This window comes from Monodelphis domestica, chromosome 3, assembly GCF_027887165.1.
Source record: "Monodelphis domestica isolate mMonDom1 chromosome 3, mMonDom1.pri, whole genome shotgun sequence".
NCBI classification, from domain to species: domain Eukaryota; kingdom Metazoa; phylum Chordata; class Mammalia; order Didelphimorphia; family Didelphidae; genus Monodelphis; species Monodelphis domestica.
The window spans coordinates 310783516-310801487 of NC_077229.1; the positions used below are offsets into that span (position 1 = coordinate 310783516).

Consider the following 17972-nt stretch of genomic DNA (forward strand, 5'->3'; position numbering starts at 1 on the left):
ATGTTCTAAATTGACTAAATAAACTTATTCAAATGGAAAAAAAAGAAAATATATTTCTTTCACTGTATCAACTCCAAGGAAAGAATGCTTAGATCCCTGGGTTCTTCCCAAAAAGGTAGAAAAAAGTATACAGGTATAGTACTAATATTTTTTCATAAATTAAAAACAAATTAGTGGTTAGACCTTGTCATTTCTATCTCACCATTTCTCCCATAGTACAAGCCCTCATCAACTTTCACCTGAATTACTACAAATCTTTTTAAAAATTTTTCAGATTACATGTAGATATAATTTTAATCAGTTTTCTGACATTTTGCAATCCATGTTCTCTCCCACCCTCCACAAACCTCTCCCCTCTGCGACAATAGGCAATATAACAGAAGTTGTACATGTGTTATTGTGCAATACATATTCCCATCCTCATGTTTTGAACAGAAAAGACATATTGCTTATCCTAGAGAAAAATTCATCAAATAAAGTGAAGAATGGTGTGCTTCAATCTGCATTCAGACTCCATCGATTTCTTCTACAGCAGCAGTAGATGGCCTTTTCCTTCAAGGACAGATCCAAGACAATTCCAATAGATCCAAGACAATTCCAATAATCTCATGAAGAAAAAGGCTATCTACCACTAGAGAGGAACTGATCATCATACATTATTGTTCTTATTATGTATAATATTCTCCTAGTTCTGCTCACTTTGTATCATTTCACATAAATCTTTACAGTTTTTTTTGTGTGTGTGATCATCATCCTGTTAGTCATTTCTTATAGCATAAAAGTACTCTGTAACATTTATATACCACAACTTGTTCAGTCATTCCTCAACTGATGGGCTTCCCTGTAGTTTCTAGTTCTTCACCACAACTTAATATTTCTCTAAGATTCTCTATACCTTCATATCAGCTTTATTTCCTCATTGCCTATTCTAATTCCTTCAATTTCTTCTTCTATTGCTTTAGCTAACATTTCTAGGACAATATTGAATAGAAGTGATAATGATGCTTGATAAGCATCCTTGCTTCACTGCTGATCTTACTGGGAAGCTTCTAGCTTATCCCCATTACAGATAATACTTAATGATGATAGATGTTATTTATCATTGTAAGGGATGTTCCATTCTAATTATGTTTAATGTTTTTAAAGGGAATGGGGGTTCTATTTTGTCAAAAGCTTTTTTGGCATCTTTGCAACAGCCTCTTATTTGATTTCCTTGCCTAAAGTCTCTCCACATTCAAATTCATCTTCCACATAGCTACCAAAATAATTTTCATAAAGTGCAGAGCTGGTGTCCCACATCCCCCCAAATAAATTCCACTGGCTCCTTAGTGCCCCAAGGATCAAATATAAGTAAGCATCTCAATTTGAAATTTGGGACAGATAGATGCCTCGGTGGATAGAGCACTGGGTCTGAAATCAGGAAAATTCATCTCCATGATTTAAGATCTGACCTCTGACACTATCTATGTAACTGTGTACAAGTCACTACCCATTTGCCTCCATTCCTCCATCTGTAAAAGGAGATGGAGAAGGAAATGGCAAACCACTCCAGTACCTTTGCCAAGAAAAATGTCTAATGGGGTCATGAAGAGTCAGACCTGACTAAAATGAGTGAAAAAAACAACAAAATTTGATAAATCACTTCACAACCTAACCATTCTGATCCTTCCAGTCCTTTCTCTCTTTGAATTCTACAACCTAGCCATATTGGTCCCCCTCCCTTGACTGTATGCCCATTACTCTACCTCCCTTTGCAATTTTTGTACTGATTATCCCCCATTGCTGTAGAGTAGTTCATTCTCAATACTGCCTCTTTAAATCTCTGGTTTCCTTCAAAAGTAAGTTCAAATGTACATTATACATAAAGGTTTTCCTGGTCCCCCAGCTGCTAGGTACCATTTCCTCTCCAAACTGCTAAGAAATACAAATGGCAATTTTTGTATTTCATATTCAATTCTGTAACTATATTTTATATTTTATAGAAAAACCCAAGTTTCTCTCTGATTCCAACTAAAGAAGCTCATGAGTTCAAAAGTTCAATTTTTCTCTCTCAGAGTTAGATAACAAAAGTTTAGGTTTTCCCACAATCCCATTTAAAGAGGAACTCTGAGCTGGAGCTTAGAAGAAGTACAATTCTCTCATAGAATGTTCTAATTCTATGACAATCATTATTTCAGCAACACCTGCAAATCACTGATGTCAAGACTTTTATTCTCCTGCATAACTTCAGTTTCTGAGAAATTTTATAGCATTTTGTGTTTTATCCTTAAAAATAACTGACCTCGTCCTATTTTTAACTTCTTCTTTGCCAATTAAATGTGGTCTTGTCTTATCCCTAGGCATCTATGAGTCCGCTACTCCCAATTCACTATATTGGCTTACAGATGCAACTTGGACCCATAAATTCACAAAGCATTCCATAAAGCCAGAGAGGATCATCATCCTACCTGTATATGCCCATTTTCCTTAATGTAAGCAATTATGAGCCTTAAACATCAGAATGCAAGCCAATTTTCGGATTTTTGTATTGTTCTTTGTTCTGAGCTTATAGAAGTGAGTTGCAACTTCAATTCTAGGTCTTTTGACTATTTGAGACAGTCAAGAAAATCACTTTATTGGTTCCTACAACCCTTGATAAAGTATAACCTTGCTCAGAAAAATTTTTGCCTTTTTGTTAAATTTCACTCATACTACCTTGTATTTATTTTGTATGTATTTTGCATATACTCGTATGTATGAACACTAATCAACATAATGACCAATCATGTTTCTAGAGGACCAATTAAGAAAAAATTATTTATATTTAAGCTATATATTAAGCTATATATTATATAAAAGCTATATATTAAGCTTTTCTTTCTACTTTTCTTTCCCCCATTAATTAAAAAAAGATAGAAAACAACACTTTTGTAACAAATAATGCATAGTCAAGTAAAACAAAATTGGTCATATCCAAAATTACATGCCTCATTCTACATAATGTGTCCTTCATCTCTTATAGTGCCCAGGATGCTCAAGACACAAACTCAGGAGAGAATGGTTCCAAAATCAATCAAAACCTCAAAGAAAAAACAAAGTTTAGGCACAAATTCAACAAGGTTTCTGGAAGTGATGAGGAGTTTGGTTTGTTTTGTGCTTTTTTTTCCCCTGTAAACTGTAATATATTTTTTTGTAAATGAAATGAGTACCCTGGGGGGGTGGGGTATAAACAATGTGGTACAGTAAGTTCAAAATTCACACAAGTAACAAATTCCTTGAAAATTAGATGGGACCAAATGGAAGCTAGTTACTTAATAAAAGAAAAAATATCAAAACAAAATCAAAAGGTGGGGGAAAAGAAGAAAATTCAACAGTTACCTGAGAACAAAAACATCTGACCTGGAAAACAGATCAAGGAGAGAAAAATGTAAGGTCACTACACTACCTGAAAGTCCCTGTGGTTTCATAAATTGTACATTACCATGGAAAAATGCCTATGTTTAGTCAATGTTTAATATAATGCTAGGTATGAAATAAAAGCTTAATACTTTTACAGATACTAAAAATAATGGTAATAAGACGAGAGATAGAAGATCTGACCATGAAACCACATTAAGACTCCCAGAAAAACAATATATGAGCTCCTGATTGGTTACTTTCCTAACAGGTCACAGTCATATTTAAGGACAACAGAAAAGGAAAACTGAATGACCACAGTTATGCTGATCCAAGTTTTTGGAACCTTTCATTTGCTACAAAAGTTGATTATTAACTTTCCCTGGCCTCCTAATTAGACATGATTTTTGCTATGATCAGTTACAAAGATGTAAGGCTATGTCTTAAATGCTCTCATATAATCCACTGTTATTTGTGAAAGGATCAGGAAAGTTTGATCAGAATATAACTACTGAAGGCAGTACAAAGCTGATTTTAAAGATTTGCTCTTACCCACTCCACCTCTCATATGAGTAGAATCTTTGAAAGTCATTTTTAAAGCTAAGTCCTAAAAGAAATACTCTCTCACATTTGTTAAAAGCTCCCCAATCTAAATAGTTGCTTTATTATTAGCCCAGATATGGCATTCATTTTTTTTCCTAGTGATAGCTCATCTAGGAAAAAAATTAGGACACTTTAGTTAGTTACAGACTATCATAATTCACAAGTGAAAGAGAGAGAGACAGACAAAGGCAGAGGCAGAGACAGAGACAGAGACAAAGGGAGAAAATGATGGAGTTTCACTTCACAATAGTATTTTAATTTCATTAAGAAAAAAGAGGAAGATGCTAATATATTAGCCTTCTAGGATTAAAGGCAACGATTTTTTTAAAGATCTCAATACTCTTATATTGTTACCCTATGAATTCACATCTATTTATATGCTTTCTGCCATCTCATAAAACTGATTAGCAAAATTGATTTTCTGAATTAAACTATTTTAAGTATAAGTTATTCAAGAATATACATTTCTCTCCGACTGAAATACTAAAATTTGCTCATGATGTCATAGTAAAAACTTTAAAACTTTAGTTTTGTTCTCAATTGTCCTTAACTATAAGAATACCAAACAATTTCATGCCAAAATCAATTTTCTAAAAATCTATACCTAAAATGTATTTTTAGAGAATTGAGGCTTAAAGTAATCCTACAATAAATCTTTTTTTATGATGGAATAATCAATTTATTGTCATTTTGCTTATTTTTATTTATCTTTATAATTTCTTCTTGGAAAGCCAAATAAAATATGATCCCTTAAACTCTTCAAAAAAATTGCAATATGTTCATTCAAAGTAATACTTCTGAACTTCATGCTGAACACTGCAGTGACTTGCCAGACATCTTCAACTACCTAGAATATAGGTTAAGCACCAGGAAGAAAAAGATCTTTTCAGAGCTAAATTATACATTTAAGAGATCATGAACCAAGTGTCCTCTTTTGAGCAGTCCATCACTCAAAACTACTGTTTTCTTTAGACACATTTCTAATTGCATTATCTAGTTTCCTAGCATATAGGACCTATACTATAAATTTCATAGGATTGTAAGACTTCAAAGAAATCTTAGAACTCATAGAATCATAAATTAAGAACTAGAAGGGACCTCAAAGACCCTCTTGTAGCCCAACTTTCATTTTACAGATGAGAGATAGAGAAGTTAACTAGCTTGCCAAAGTTTTTTTACTATGATTTATTTTAATGAATCATAACAAGTAAATTGGGAAGTGAGAGGCTGGAAGTGGGAGGAAAGGAATTAAAAAATGGTCATTTAAATAAACTATAAAAAGTAGACAAACTTAAAAAATAAAAGCAAGACCATTTACTGTATAGGAAGAAATAGCCCACAAATGATGTCATCAAGAAAAAAAATTATTTTCAATATATACTACTTAAAAAAAAGGGATAGATGAAATACACTTTACAAACAGTTCTATTCAAAACCCTGTAAAAAACATTTATTAAAATGGCAATCTTCTGTTATCTAGAAAGTTTACTTAAATAATAATTCTATGGATATATTTTCTTCAATTATGAACATAGGTAACAAGTCTTCACAATAATACATCATCTTTTAAAAATAAAATTTAACTTGCCCTTTGAACATATTTCATATCTAATAACAATACTAAGTTTTTTATATTTTTATAACCATATTTAAATAGAATTGATTGCTTTTGTAATCCTGTGTACTTTATTTCATGAATTTTAAAAAACATTATTTAGAGAAGGGACCCTTAGGCTTTACCATATTACCAAAGGAATCCATAACATAAAAAAGCTGAAAAACCCCATCTCTGGAATTGTTATATTTTAATATATTTTTCACCATTTCTGAAAGGAATTAAAATATTGGTTTAAGGAATTAAGTTTATATATCATAAGAATCTCTGTTAAAATAAAGTATAGGGCTCAATCCTCAAAAAAAAAAACAACCCATGGTTCAAAAGTTTGAAAACTATACAAAGGGGTAAAAATTAAGGGATTTTCAGGTCAGATGAGGAAAGAATATGAAAATTATGGAAAAACTTATTACTCTATTCAACAATTACCCTATTCATATAAAAATTATTCAACAACTGAAAAACGGCACTTAATAAGCAACAATTAATTTGTAAAAGAAGATAAACAAAAGAATTCAGACCTAAAGGAGAGGAAATTAGTAACATATCATGGAAGGTATTAAATCTTGAATTAAAATCAAATCATCCAAGTCCCTTCTTTGCACATATTGCCTGCCTTAAAAAGTAGGTCAACTTAAATACAGAACCACTCACCCAGCTGGAATTTTAGAAATCATCTTTTTAAATGTATGAATCTGACCAAGAAAAGCTGTTTTTGTTAATTCCAACTTCTTAATTTTTATCCCTATCCTTCTCCTCCCCCCCAAAAAAACTGCCTGAGGCAATATATTCAATCAAAATCTAACCAAATGTCCCTATAAATATATAATCAAGACAAAAATACTTTTCCATTATTCCAGCTATCAGAAATTAACACCTCTATGTTTAAAACAGAAAATGCAGATCACTCACCCTTCTTCCATGTGCTTTCACAAAGTAAAATTGAAAAAATAAAGCGAACATATCAGCTAAACACAAAACAGATAATTTCATCTTTTCTAATAAGATACCATTTATATACCTTTATCCTCATTCATGTTGCTAGTGTCTTCAGAAAATATATAACATATATTTTCAGTTGTTTCAGCTTTATAGGAGCAGCCAAACTTACAGCTAGCTCAGCTAGAACCCGAAATTGGACCTGACTACAAACTCTCCTCATGAGTTATTTTTAGTCACTCTTCTTCATAAGCCAAATGCAACTAATCACTCACATTGAAATCCAGTACCAACAATCAGACAGCCCTCCTCCTACTAATAGGATATCCTTCTTGGTTGATCCTTTCTTCCAATTTAGTCCCTAAGCATCAAACATTCCAGAGAAATAAAACAGAACAAATTGTCCTGCAATTTCTTTTTCAGAAACATACTTCAATGCCCTGATTTCAAACACTAAGTCATTGTTAACTAAACACAGCCTAGGACAAAGTATTGCTGTGAAACTTGGCTCTTAGCCACGAAACTCTGAGGGTTGGTCCTCCAAAAACTATTTCAGTGTCTAATTTAGAAGATCATTAATAGACTTGCTGCTGGCTACAGTTGTACTAACAGTAGGGAGAAATGAATTAATAAGAGTTCTTAAATACTATTCTAGAATGTATTATCCACAGGAAGTTAAGGGGGAGATTTCCATAAAACCCTATTGCTCCAAACATATGTATATATAATTAATAATCCAGTAGATGCCTGACAAAAGACTGTTGTACGAGTACCAACCTAATTTTAGATAGGTACATCACCAAAAAGTTGGCCACCAAACGATTAATATTTTTGGTAACAGCATCTTGTGAAGTCATTTATTAAAGAAGAGGGGAGTAGCTATCTGTATTTGTGAAATATCTAGACTAATGAAGTCACAAATCTTTGTTCCAACTATTTAAAGTAGTGTGTCAATTCTTCATTTAGCAAAAGAAACTTATTGTTTCATAAATGTACAATAAATTCTTTTAGGCTAGAATTGATTTTTTAGTCACAGAGTCTTTGATTTTAGAAATGTCACCAGGAGGCAATGTATGTTAAGCAAGTCAAATACAAACTCAAAAATAATGAAGAGGTCCTTTGATAATTCCCACTTTTCCTTATCTGTCCTCCTAATGTATCCTAATTCTGAAAATTTCAACCAAGATAATTAATAACAAAAGTATGTGTTGACAATCACTTGTGGTATGAATTTTATTCAACTAATATTTGTTTACCTATTCCATATAATTAATCAACAAGCATTTGTTTTTTAATTAGTTTGTTACACTTAAATACCCAATTAATTCCCTCTATCCCTTCCCTCCTCTCATTAAAGAAAGGCATCATATGACCAAAAAGTAAATATATATATATATATATATATATATATATATATATATATGGAGAGAGAGAGAGAGAGAGAGAGAGAGAGATAGGTGAGTACTATGGATACAAATATGAAACAATTTCTATTCTTTAGAAGTTGACATTCTATCAGAGAAAATAAAATGTACAAAACTAAGAATATAGAGAATCAATACAAAATAAATACAATTAGTTGAGAAGATACTTGGGCAGTTAGGGGATCAAAGTAAATCTTCATGTAAAAGATGGTGGCTGAATTGTGACTTCAAGGAGGGATTCTGTAAGACAAAACTAAAGAAATACTGCATTGCAGGCATTGGACACAGTCAGTACAAAAACATGAATATGGGAGGTAGACTGCCATGTGTGAAGAACAGACAAAGCCAATTTGGCTGGACCACAAAGTGTGGAATAAAGTATAATGAGGCTGGAAATACATATCAGAGCAAGTTCTGAAGTTCTTTATAGGCTTAGCAGAAAAAAATATATATTTTGTCCTAGAAAAGGGATATAATATGCCGTTTAATGGGGTTTAGAAGGCTGGGAGGAAGGGGACAAGGCAGTGGCATGGTCAAATCTTCAATTAAGAAAAATCATTTTGGAATGGAGAGAGCCTTGGGAAAAGGAGACCAATGAGGAAGCCAATGAAAGATGTCAGATGTGAAAAATATTTTGAAGGCAAGACAGAAATTTATTTTGAGATGTTTCTAGGGTGTTCCTAAAGGATATTTAAAATTGCATGCCCTGAAAGCATATCAAAATATTTTTACAACAAAACCACATTACCAAAAAAAAGAAAGCACTTCTGGAGTACCCTATTTCTTTCTTTCAGTCACCCATGTTCAAACCTTCATGTATTCCTTGACTCCTAATTCTCATCCAATGTATTCAATTGGTAGTCAAGTATTTCCAATTCTACACCCACAACATCTCTTACATTTATCTTATTCTCTCATCTGCAAACCCACTACCCTATTTCAGGCCTGATTGACAGCAAATAGAGAAACTCTGAATGCTATGGATATATTCATTAACTTGGTATGGTATATTTTACAGGGATATACACACTGATGATGAGGTTGGAGCACGCATTGCCAGAGAGAGGCAGCAAAAGGAAGTGTGGAAGAGAAGTGGTACTAGGCTATCTACCAAACTGAAGGTCTACAGAGCCATTGTGCTGACCTCACTGGCGTATGCCTATAAAACCTTGACAGTCTACCAGTGCCAGGGAGAAAATTGATTCACTTTCATTTGAATTGTCATAGGAAGATTCTGAAGCTTATCTGGCAAGAGATACAAGACACTGAGGCCTTCAGTTGAATCACTAGGCATTCAAACTCTACTGCTGAGAGGGCAATTCTGATGGGCTGGTCACACTGTCCTAAAGAGAAAAACATGTTCACCTAAAGGACTACTTTTTACAGAGAACTCACACTGGGCAAGCATTCACAGAGAGGTCAGAAGAAGCAATTCAAGGACTCTCTGAAGAACTTCAGTATACACTGTGAGACATGGGAGATACTGACACAGGACCACCCAGCATGGCATGCTTACATCAAAGAAGGTGCAGTGTTTTATGAGCAAAGCAGAATTGCAGTTACAAAAGAAATATGATGGCATCTCCATCCCAAATGATCAAATACAATATTTATGCCCAATCAATGAGTAGAGCCTTCACAGCTCATATTGGTCTGATTGGCCACAGTGAAACACACTGTAGCTTTACCCAAACATTATGTCATTTTGGTTCTAGAATGTGTGCAAAGGATAATGGTGATGATGATGCCTTTTTCAATGTATTTCATATTGCTACTGGTAAGAGGGGGGCTGTCTATTTAGGCCTTAGCAGGCTTCTCCTAAATGGTCTTCAAATGACCTTTAATCTTGATTCTCTAAAACTATAATAGTACAAAATCCACAGTTATATTGTATCACCAGAAAGTCACTAGTATTAAGAAGAATGGTTTTATAACACTACTTGGTCTTTAGCCCAAAGACAGTTAGGGGGAAAAGACTTACTTGTACAAAAATATTTTAGCAGCTCTTTGGGTAGTGGCAAAGAATTGGAAACTATGGGGTTGTCCATCAATTGGGAAATGACTAAACAAGCTGTGGTGTATGGTTATAATGGAATACTACTGTGCCATGAGAAAGGATAAATAGGATGAACTTATATAAAATGATGCAAAATGAAGTGAGCAGAACCAGGAGAGCAGTATAAATGGTAACAGAAATATCAAATGATAACCAACTATGAAGGGCTAAATATTATCAGCAAAATAAGGCCCCAAGATAACCCCAAGGGACTTATGATAAAAAATGCTATCCAAATAAGGAACAATTGGATCTGACTGCAAACTAAAGCATGCAATCTTTCATTTTATTTCCTCTGTGAATTTTCTATTGTATGTGTTATATGTCTTCTATCATAGAATGGGGAATATGGAAATATATACTGCATGAAAGCCCTATTATAACCTATATCAGACTATTTACTGACAGGGGATCAAGGGGGGAAGGGGACACCATGTAGAGAGCCTGAATTATAAGAAAACAATTGTCAAAAATTATTTCTACATGTAATTGGAAAAATGAATTTAAAGGATTTTTTTGTTTTAAAAGGAAGCCAAAAGATTATTAAAAGTACTATATGATCTCCCAAATGCAATCTGTTCCACTTTCCCATTCAATTCTATATGTATTCATGCACTAAGTCATTAAGCTGATTACCCATCTGTAAGTCACAGCAGAGAAGAGGAAATCTGGTTACTTTGTTTCTCAATACCATTTCTAAGACCTGCCCTCTGTCATCATCACTGAAACTTCAATTATCCTGATCCCTGATCTTTAGGTCTTCAAGTCACTCTATTTTCTTTCTCAAAGAGTTCAATAACTTGCACAATCTTGTTATCCACTCTTAAGTCCTAACCTCCCAATTTTAGGAATTCAATATACATGCTAACATACTCCTCAGGTAACAAGTCTTGCTTTAGGCAATAGTCATGCCTGAAAGTCAAGACAAGTATCGGTGGAACCCTGGGATCTGATTGGCTAAATAGGGGTGAGACATAATTGAGGTACTCCCTTACTTCATCCCAGTCAGCTCTAACCCAGGGGCCACTCCAATGTGGAATTTATTAGTTTCTTTAAATTGGAGGGTCTCAGTATATACTGACAGTGTAAAAGGTGAGAGGCAGCAGGGAACAGTCCTGATCCCTGGGCACCTGATTTTTTTATTTTGCTTTGTATCACTTCATTTCTTTTCCAACATGATCAGTATCTATGACAGTGATCTGTAGAATCCTGACGGCTGTAAGGATTTTTAAAAGTTCTGCTAATACCCTTTTCATCACTACCCAATAATTTTTCCCCAACTCTCCCCTTTATTACCACCAAATAAAGGCCTTCCCTCATAATAAATAAAATTAATCAATAACATAAGGTCTGTATCTGCCCCTTCCTGTTCTAAAGCAATGATCCTGCTGTCTCCTAACCACAGTCAGTCCACAAGCACATATTAAGCACCTAATGTGTACTGGATACTACTGAGTTCTAGTGAAATAAATAAAAACCAAAAAAAAAAAAACCTGCTTTTAAAGAACTCAAAAGACAGCATACAAATAACTGCATAGGAAATATCATACCTTAGATCTTACCATCCTCCATATGGTTATGGAAAAAACATGATCTTTCCCCCTTTTAGATCATTACTGATTGTCTTTCCATCTCTGACTCTGTTCCAATCCCCTTATACCAATTTTTTCTTCATCCCTCTCTTCCCATAACTAAATGGCATCACTTTCATTTCCTCAAAGGTTTGAGTCTATAGATAACTAGTTAACCACATGCTGTCTTCTTTCACCTTGTTTGTTCAACTCTGGGTCACTTATGCCATCTGTCTTCTACACTCCTATCTGAGTACTATAGAAGCAAGAAAGAAAACAGACCTTAAGGCAAATTACAAATTCATAGTATAATTAGACCTTTATTGACACATAGGAATTCTTCTACTAGGTGACCATTACATTTATAATCCTGATGTGTACCTCTTTCACATTCTCCAAAACAGTTAAAAATCTTCAACTTTCTTCTCAAATATCCTCCAAATCCTCAACAGAGGACTACTTTACTACCTTACTGAGAAAATCTAGGAAATCAATTGAGTTCCCCCATCTCACTTTGTTTATAACTCAAAATCTAAGTCATTCTCCAATTTTTCTTTTTCCCCCCGGTCTTCAGAGATATGACCAAAAAAATAAAAAGTGGTCCTTAACAAGACAAATGCTTCTGCCTATATCTTTGATCCCTACATTTCCCAACTCATCCAGAAACCTGCCCCACAGACCATTGCCCCTGATTTATCTTCATTTTCTCCCATTCTTGGCTCCTTCCTCAACCATCTAGAAACATACCCATACACTTCAAGCTACCATCTAATATCTTTGCTCAATTTCATTGATAAGCAAGTGTCAGTTATATTCAATCCTTCCAATTCTTTACCACCATCTTACTTCGCAATTCACAGAATGTAAAAGTTATATAAGAACAAATTCCTCATCCACTCAAACTCAAACATGACCAAATATCCACTCTATACTATTTTTTCCACCTTTGTTTGAAGGCTTCCCATGAAAGAGACTGTCTCGGTTTACTCCATTTTTCTGTTACAGAAATTTTTCTTAAATTCAGCACATATCTTACTCTGGGACTTTCACACATTGCTTTGAGTTCTGTCTTCTGGGTCTAAGCAAATTGTGTCAAATCTATTCTTTCCATATGATGAAATACTTAAAAGCAAGCTAATGTATAACCCATTTAATCTTCTTTAAGCTAAACAGCCCTGGTTTTCACACCTGATCTTCATAAAGCTTAAGCTTAAGGTCTTAAACTCATAGCCATCCTTCTCTTTACTCTCATTTATCAAACTCCTTTCTAAAATTTGGTTCCCAGGACTGAGGACAATACTTTTGATCTGATCAAAGAACAATATGAGAAACCTATACATCTCTAATTTAAACACTATTCAAATTTTACTGCTTTGGCTTTTCTGATTGCAACTACACACCACAGATTCACATTGAGCTTGCAAGAACAATAATCTCAAACTTTTACATTTTGGCTATTATACACTTATGACATTTATTTTTTAAACAGAAAAATAGCACTATATTTATCCCCAGAAATTTTGGTAACACTATCAAAAAAAATGAACTAAAATCAACCTGGCATGAGCAATTCTTTTTCACTCATTTATTTTGCTGTGATCTTAATCATTGACAAAAATAATTTGCAAAGAACACAGTAAACTCTGGGTATCTATAGTTTGTTTTTTAAGGTGTAAGTTGGAGTATGGCTTTCCTCTGCTCTAGTACAAATAATTCCTATTATTTATACTCCAGCAAACAAAACAGCACTTTAGTCAAGCCAATAGATGTGAATGGTTCTTGATGAAGCTATACAGGATAATTTCAACTATCAAAAGACAAAGTAAACAACAAGGGTAAATGCTATTCTGGATCTAATGTTATATATATATATATAAAAGGAAATTAGCTAGAAGCAGAAGGAAGTCACACATCAACTTATACCCTATATTTTTGGGGAAAAATTTCAAAGGGGACAGAGGAAAGTTAGGAAGACCTATGAACTAAAACTGTACAAAAGAAAAAGGATGAGAAAGTTTTAAGAATGAAGATCTGAAGACATAAAAAAGAAAAGTCTGCAAACTATAGCTCTCTCATTTGCCACCATATGTGCATATTACTTTCCAAGTCCTAAGTGCTTAATGTTTATTAAAATAAACATAGAATGGGAAATTCCTAGTGAGGAATGTTATGGGTGCATCTATAGATCTGTTATATTTATTATATTATCAACAAGTAAAATATAAGTGTTTTTCATTTCATGACATTTGGGATCGATTAACACAATATAATACTGTGTTAAGTATAGAAAAAGAAAGCAGGATATATAAGATATACCTTGGACTAGCACAGTGATTGCTTAAACATTACACAAGTCAAACTTATGGGTGAGGCCAAATTGGGGGAAGGCTGAGAAGCACTTTAAAAAATCAAAAAGAATTCATATTTACCCCAGAGTAAATAAAGAGCCATTAGAATTTGTTGAGCAGGTAATAATAGGGTCAGAGCTGCACTTAAGGAAATAGCTTTGGAATTCATGGAGGGAATATAGAATATATACCTGGGTTCTTGCCACATAGGCTAGGCTATTTTTTTTTTGTTTTGTTTTTATCTAAAAGGAAAAGAAGCTGCCCCTCAGCCTGAACTGGTCAAAGTAAAGGTTCCAGATGGTACATGGTTTCCAGTTACCTAAGAGCATGAAAGAAACCAACAAGGAATCAGAAGATTTAAAATTTAACGTCTCACTAACACGCAAGTCACTATACTTCCAAGTCAATGCTGTATCTTTGTTCATTGTTTTTTTACATGGACATGCAGTAAAAAAGTTCTTTCTAGTGTTATTTCATCTATAAGTTTCATTTTGTTTTAATCTTGAACTGAAGTATCAGGCCAGTCTAAGTCAGGCCTGGACTACAAAAGAAACTAATTAGGAGGCTGGAGGAAAAAGAATAGGCAAGAGTCAAATTAAGATGGTTGCTGTTCAATTCATGAGAAGTGGGCAAGCGATGCTGTGGAGTGAGGAAAGCTCTGATGAGTTAGATGTAGGTAGTAAGAGAAGAGTCAAAGATAACATCAAGGTTATGAAACCCTAGGGACATGAAAGAATTGCAGTCCTTCAACAAAAATAAGGAGGTTTAATAGAGGGATGAAGGGGATTACATACAAATATGTATGTATATTTATTTATATTATACATACAGAATGAGTTTAAGATGTTTATAGAATAGACAATTAGAATGTACTGACATGCAATCTATAATGTGAGAGATAGGTAAATCTGGAAAGGTATCTCCAAGATTGCAAATCATATGAATATAAAGATTAAATATTTATCTTTTTAATTCAATATTATTCAAAAGTAGTTATTCAAAAGTAGTCTTCTACTCAAGATCTATCTCACAACTTATTGTGGCAAGCAAGTGATCTAATTTTCTGCTAAAGGAGCACAAAATCAAAGATCTTACCAAAGTGGAAAAGAAAGAATCAAATACAGGCAAAGTGAATAAAAATATGGTGGACATACAAAGACCATCTTAACTGAGTTAGAAAAGAATGATCACCAAAAGGCTAGACAATAAGAGATTAAATATATCTTGTAATCCTGAACTAAGTCTTATAATATTTTATCTAGTGCAGTGATCTGCATACATCAGGCATTTAACAAATGTAGAATTGAATATGTTGCCTAGAAATGGTGGATCAGTTTTTATGAACTAGAAATCTAACTACCATTGTTTCTGAGAGAATGACCTTTTCCCTGCCTAAGCTAGGGAGTCAGGAACCAAATTATTTTACAGGGATGTATACTTAGTAAAATTAGAATTAACTGACTTTGCAAGATTACTGTGGTTTTAAATTTATTTTAAATGTGACTCAAAGAGTTGCTGAACTAAACTTCTATCTGTTGGCACTAGAACTGGTAAATGAGTAACAGATCTTCTCTCTTCCTCTTTTTAAGTTTTTAGTTTTTGTTAGAGAAAAAATTATGAAGCTTAGAAATATGTATTAAAACATTAAGAAATTAAATAAGAGCATATTTGTTATTAAAGACACAGAGGTGTCACAAAGGATAGTGCACTGGGCTTGGAATCAGGAAAACTCCAATTCAAATCTGGCCTCAGACACTTACCCTGGGCAAGTCACTTTACCTGTCAGCCTCAATTTATTCATTTGTAAAACAGAGATAACAGCATTTACCCTCAGGGTTACTGTGAGGATCAAACAACATATTTGTAAAGCATTTTTCAAATCTTAAAGTGCCATCTCAATGCTAGTTTTAACGAAACTACTCTTTGTTTTTATTTAATTACTTTCTAAAAAAACTACTAACTGCTCTGTTAAACTTTTCTAATCTGAATTGCACACTATCCAAAAATCATCTAATCAGAGCAGCATTGTAGTAGGCAATTTTGTGGATAGTTTTGGACTCAACCTTTTTTTTTCCCCAAACACTACTATCAGTTCTAATTAGCCTTATTTAAAATCTTCATACAGATGACAATTCTGGAAATACATGGACATAAGTGCATAGTAATAAAGAGGAAGAATATTCCAAGTAAAAGAACAACAATTAAAGAAAAACAACAAGAAATCATCCTAAACAATTCTAACATCCTAATTCAAACATCCTAAAACAAAGGCCAAGAATGAACAATGAAAACTTAAAATATGAAAAAATATTATGAATTTTAAAAGTGCCAGGAGAAATCTCAAGAAGGAAATGATTCAAAAAACACATGTTTAACAAATATATACACACCTATATCTCCACATAATACATATCTTCTATTTATAGGAAATATACTACATACATACACACACACACACACACACACACACACACACACACACACACACACACTTCAAGTCTTAGTAAAAGAACTAAAATTTTGGGGACTCCTTATATGATGCTTCCAAAGAGAATGGAATCGCCACAAAACAGAAGACCTAACAAAATATTTAAAAGAAAAAAACGAAATTAGAATGAAATGAAAAATCTGATAGAACAGAGTTTAGAATAAAGCTGAAAAACATTTAGAAAAGTACTAGACACCCTCAAAGATAGCATGGTAGACAATTTAGAAATTCAATGATACAAAAAGAATAAAGTCAAAGAGCACCTAAATTGGAAGACAAAGTCTTTTAAAAAAATAACTAACCAGGAGAGGGCTCTCAGAGTAAATCTAGGGGTCCTGTGCTTCCCAAAATAACACAATGAAGCAAAAAAAAAAAACACTTAAGACATATTTTAGAACACCATAAAAGAAATTTGCTGGGAAATACCAATAGGAAAGCATAACATGTAGCTCAACAGAATCTAAAGAAAGCCACCAGAGAGAACACAAATGTGGTTGCCAAGCTTACAAAAACAAGAAGACAAGAAGTCAACAAGAGACAAGCAGGCAGGAAAGACAGATCATGCACCAAGAAACTCTAGTCAAAATTACAAAAGAAAATTATATTATGGGAGAAAACAAGAAAAAAGTGGAATCTGACACGCTGAAACACTAAGGAAATGGGTTATAATGAAGAATAATTTATCTAGCAAAATTGGGCCTGATGCCATAGACAGAGAAAACAGATTTGTAAATTTAGTTCATCACAAAATTTGTAACTTAAACATTAAAAAGAAAAAAAAAACAGTTGGGCAGGATCCTCAAAATAGAGTAGACAAAAAGAAATATAAATTAAACAAAAACAGAGCTGCAAGGTCTAAGTTATGATAGAATGCTTAAAAAATGAAATTTCTTGGCGAGTTCCACTCTAATAGGCTGAAAAAAAAACAAAAAACAAACAGGCTTGATTATTGGGGTGGGGAGGACACTACTTTACAGAGGTAGTAAATATACAGGTAAGAAGCAGTGCCTTTGTTTTCAGATTTTTTTGAATATACTGATCAAGTTATATTGTGGGAGTTTAGATCTTGTTCCTCTTTCTTTTTTCTTCAAAAGAATATTACTATACAGGCGACTTTCTGGGAGGCAGATAGAAGAAGAAAAAAAGAGAAATTCTGAGTTATTAACAAAAATTTATTTGAAAAAGAATGAAGTACTCTATAACATAGTAATTGGATAATGGGGACTGTGAGTTCTACAAAAATAATGCCAAATCAACATGAAGGGAGGTTGGCCAGGAAATCTAAGAAATACATTCCTTTTTTTTTTTAATATACTATGTAATCATCATAAAACAAACAGATTAGGACTTGGGTATAGATGTGAGAACTGACAACAGAGAAGGCAGAAATGATTAATTTATTTCCCATGTTTTACTCTATTAACAACTATTGGATTGGAGAGAACAGAAACAATATGGCTAATATTAATAAGACTAGATTCTGATACTCAAAATAAGATATATAGTAACCTGTCCTTGAAGAAGTTTCCTGGTCTATATTAACTGCATCTTAG

The 17972-nt window shown here is 33.4% G+C and overlaps 1 protein-coding gene across 14 annotated transcripts in view; it reads right to left on the reverse strand.

The window, feature by feature from the left end:
• Positions 1–17972, reverse strand: part of ASPH (aspartate beta-hydroxylase) — a 261874-nt gene that overhangs the window by 209850 nt on the left and 34052 nt on the right. Inside the window, exon 1 of one of the 14 annotated variants that reach the window (XM_056823972.1) lies at positions 6615–7195. The exons of 8 other annotated variants lie outside the window; for them this stretch is intronic. In XM_056823972.1, coding sequence (XP_056679950.1) covers positions 6615–6630 — 16 coding nt within the window. In that variant the 5' untranslated portion in view covers positions 6631–7195. 5 more of the 14 variants (XM_056823971.1, XM_056823970.1, XM_056823973.1 and 2 more) reach the window with 5 other exon arrangements.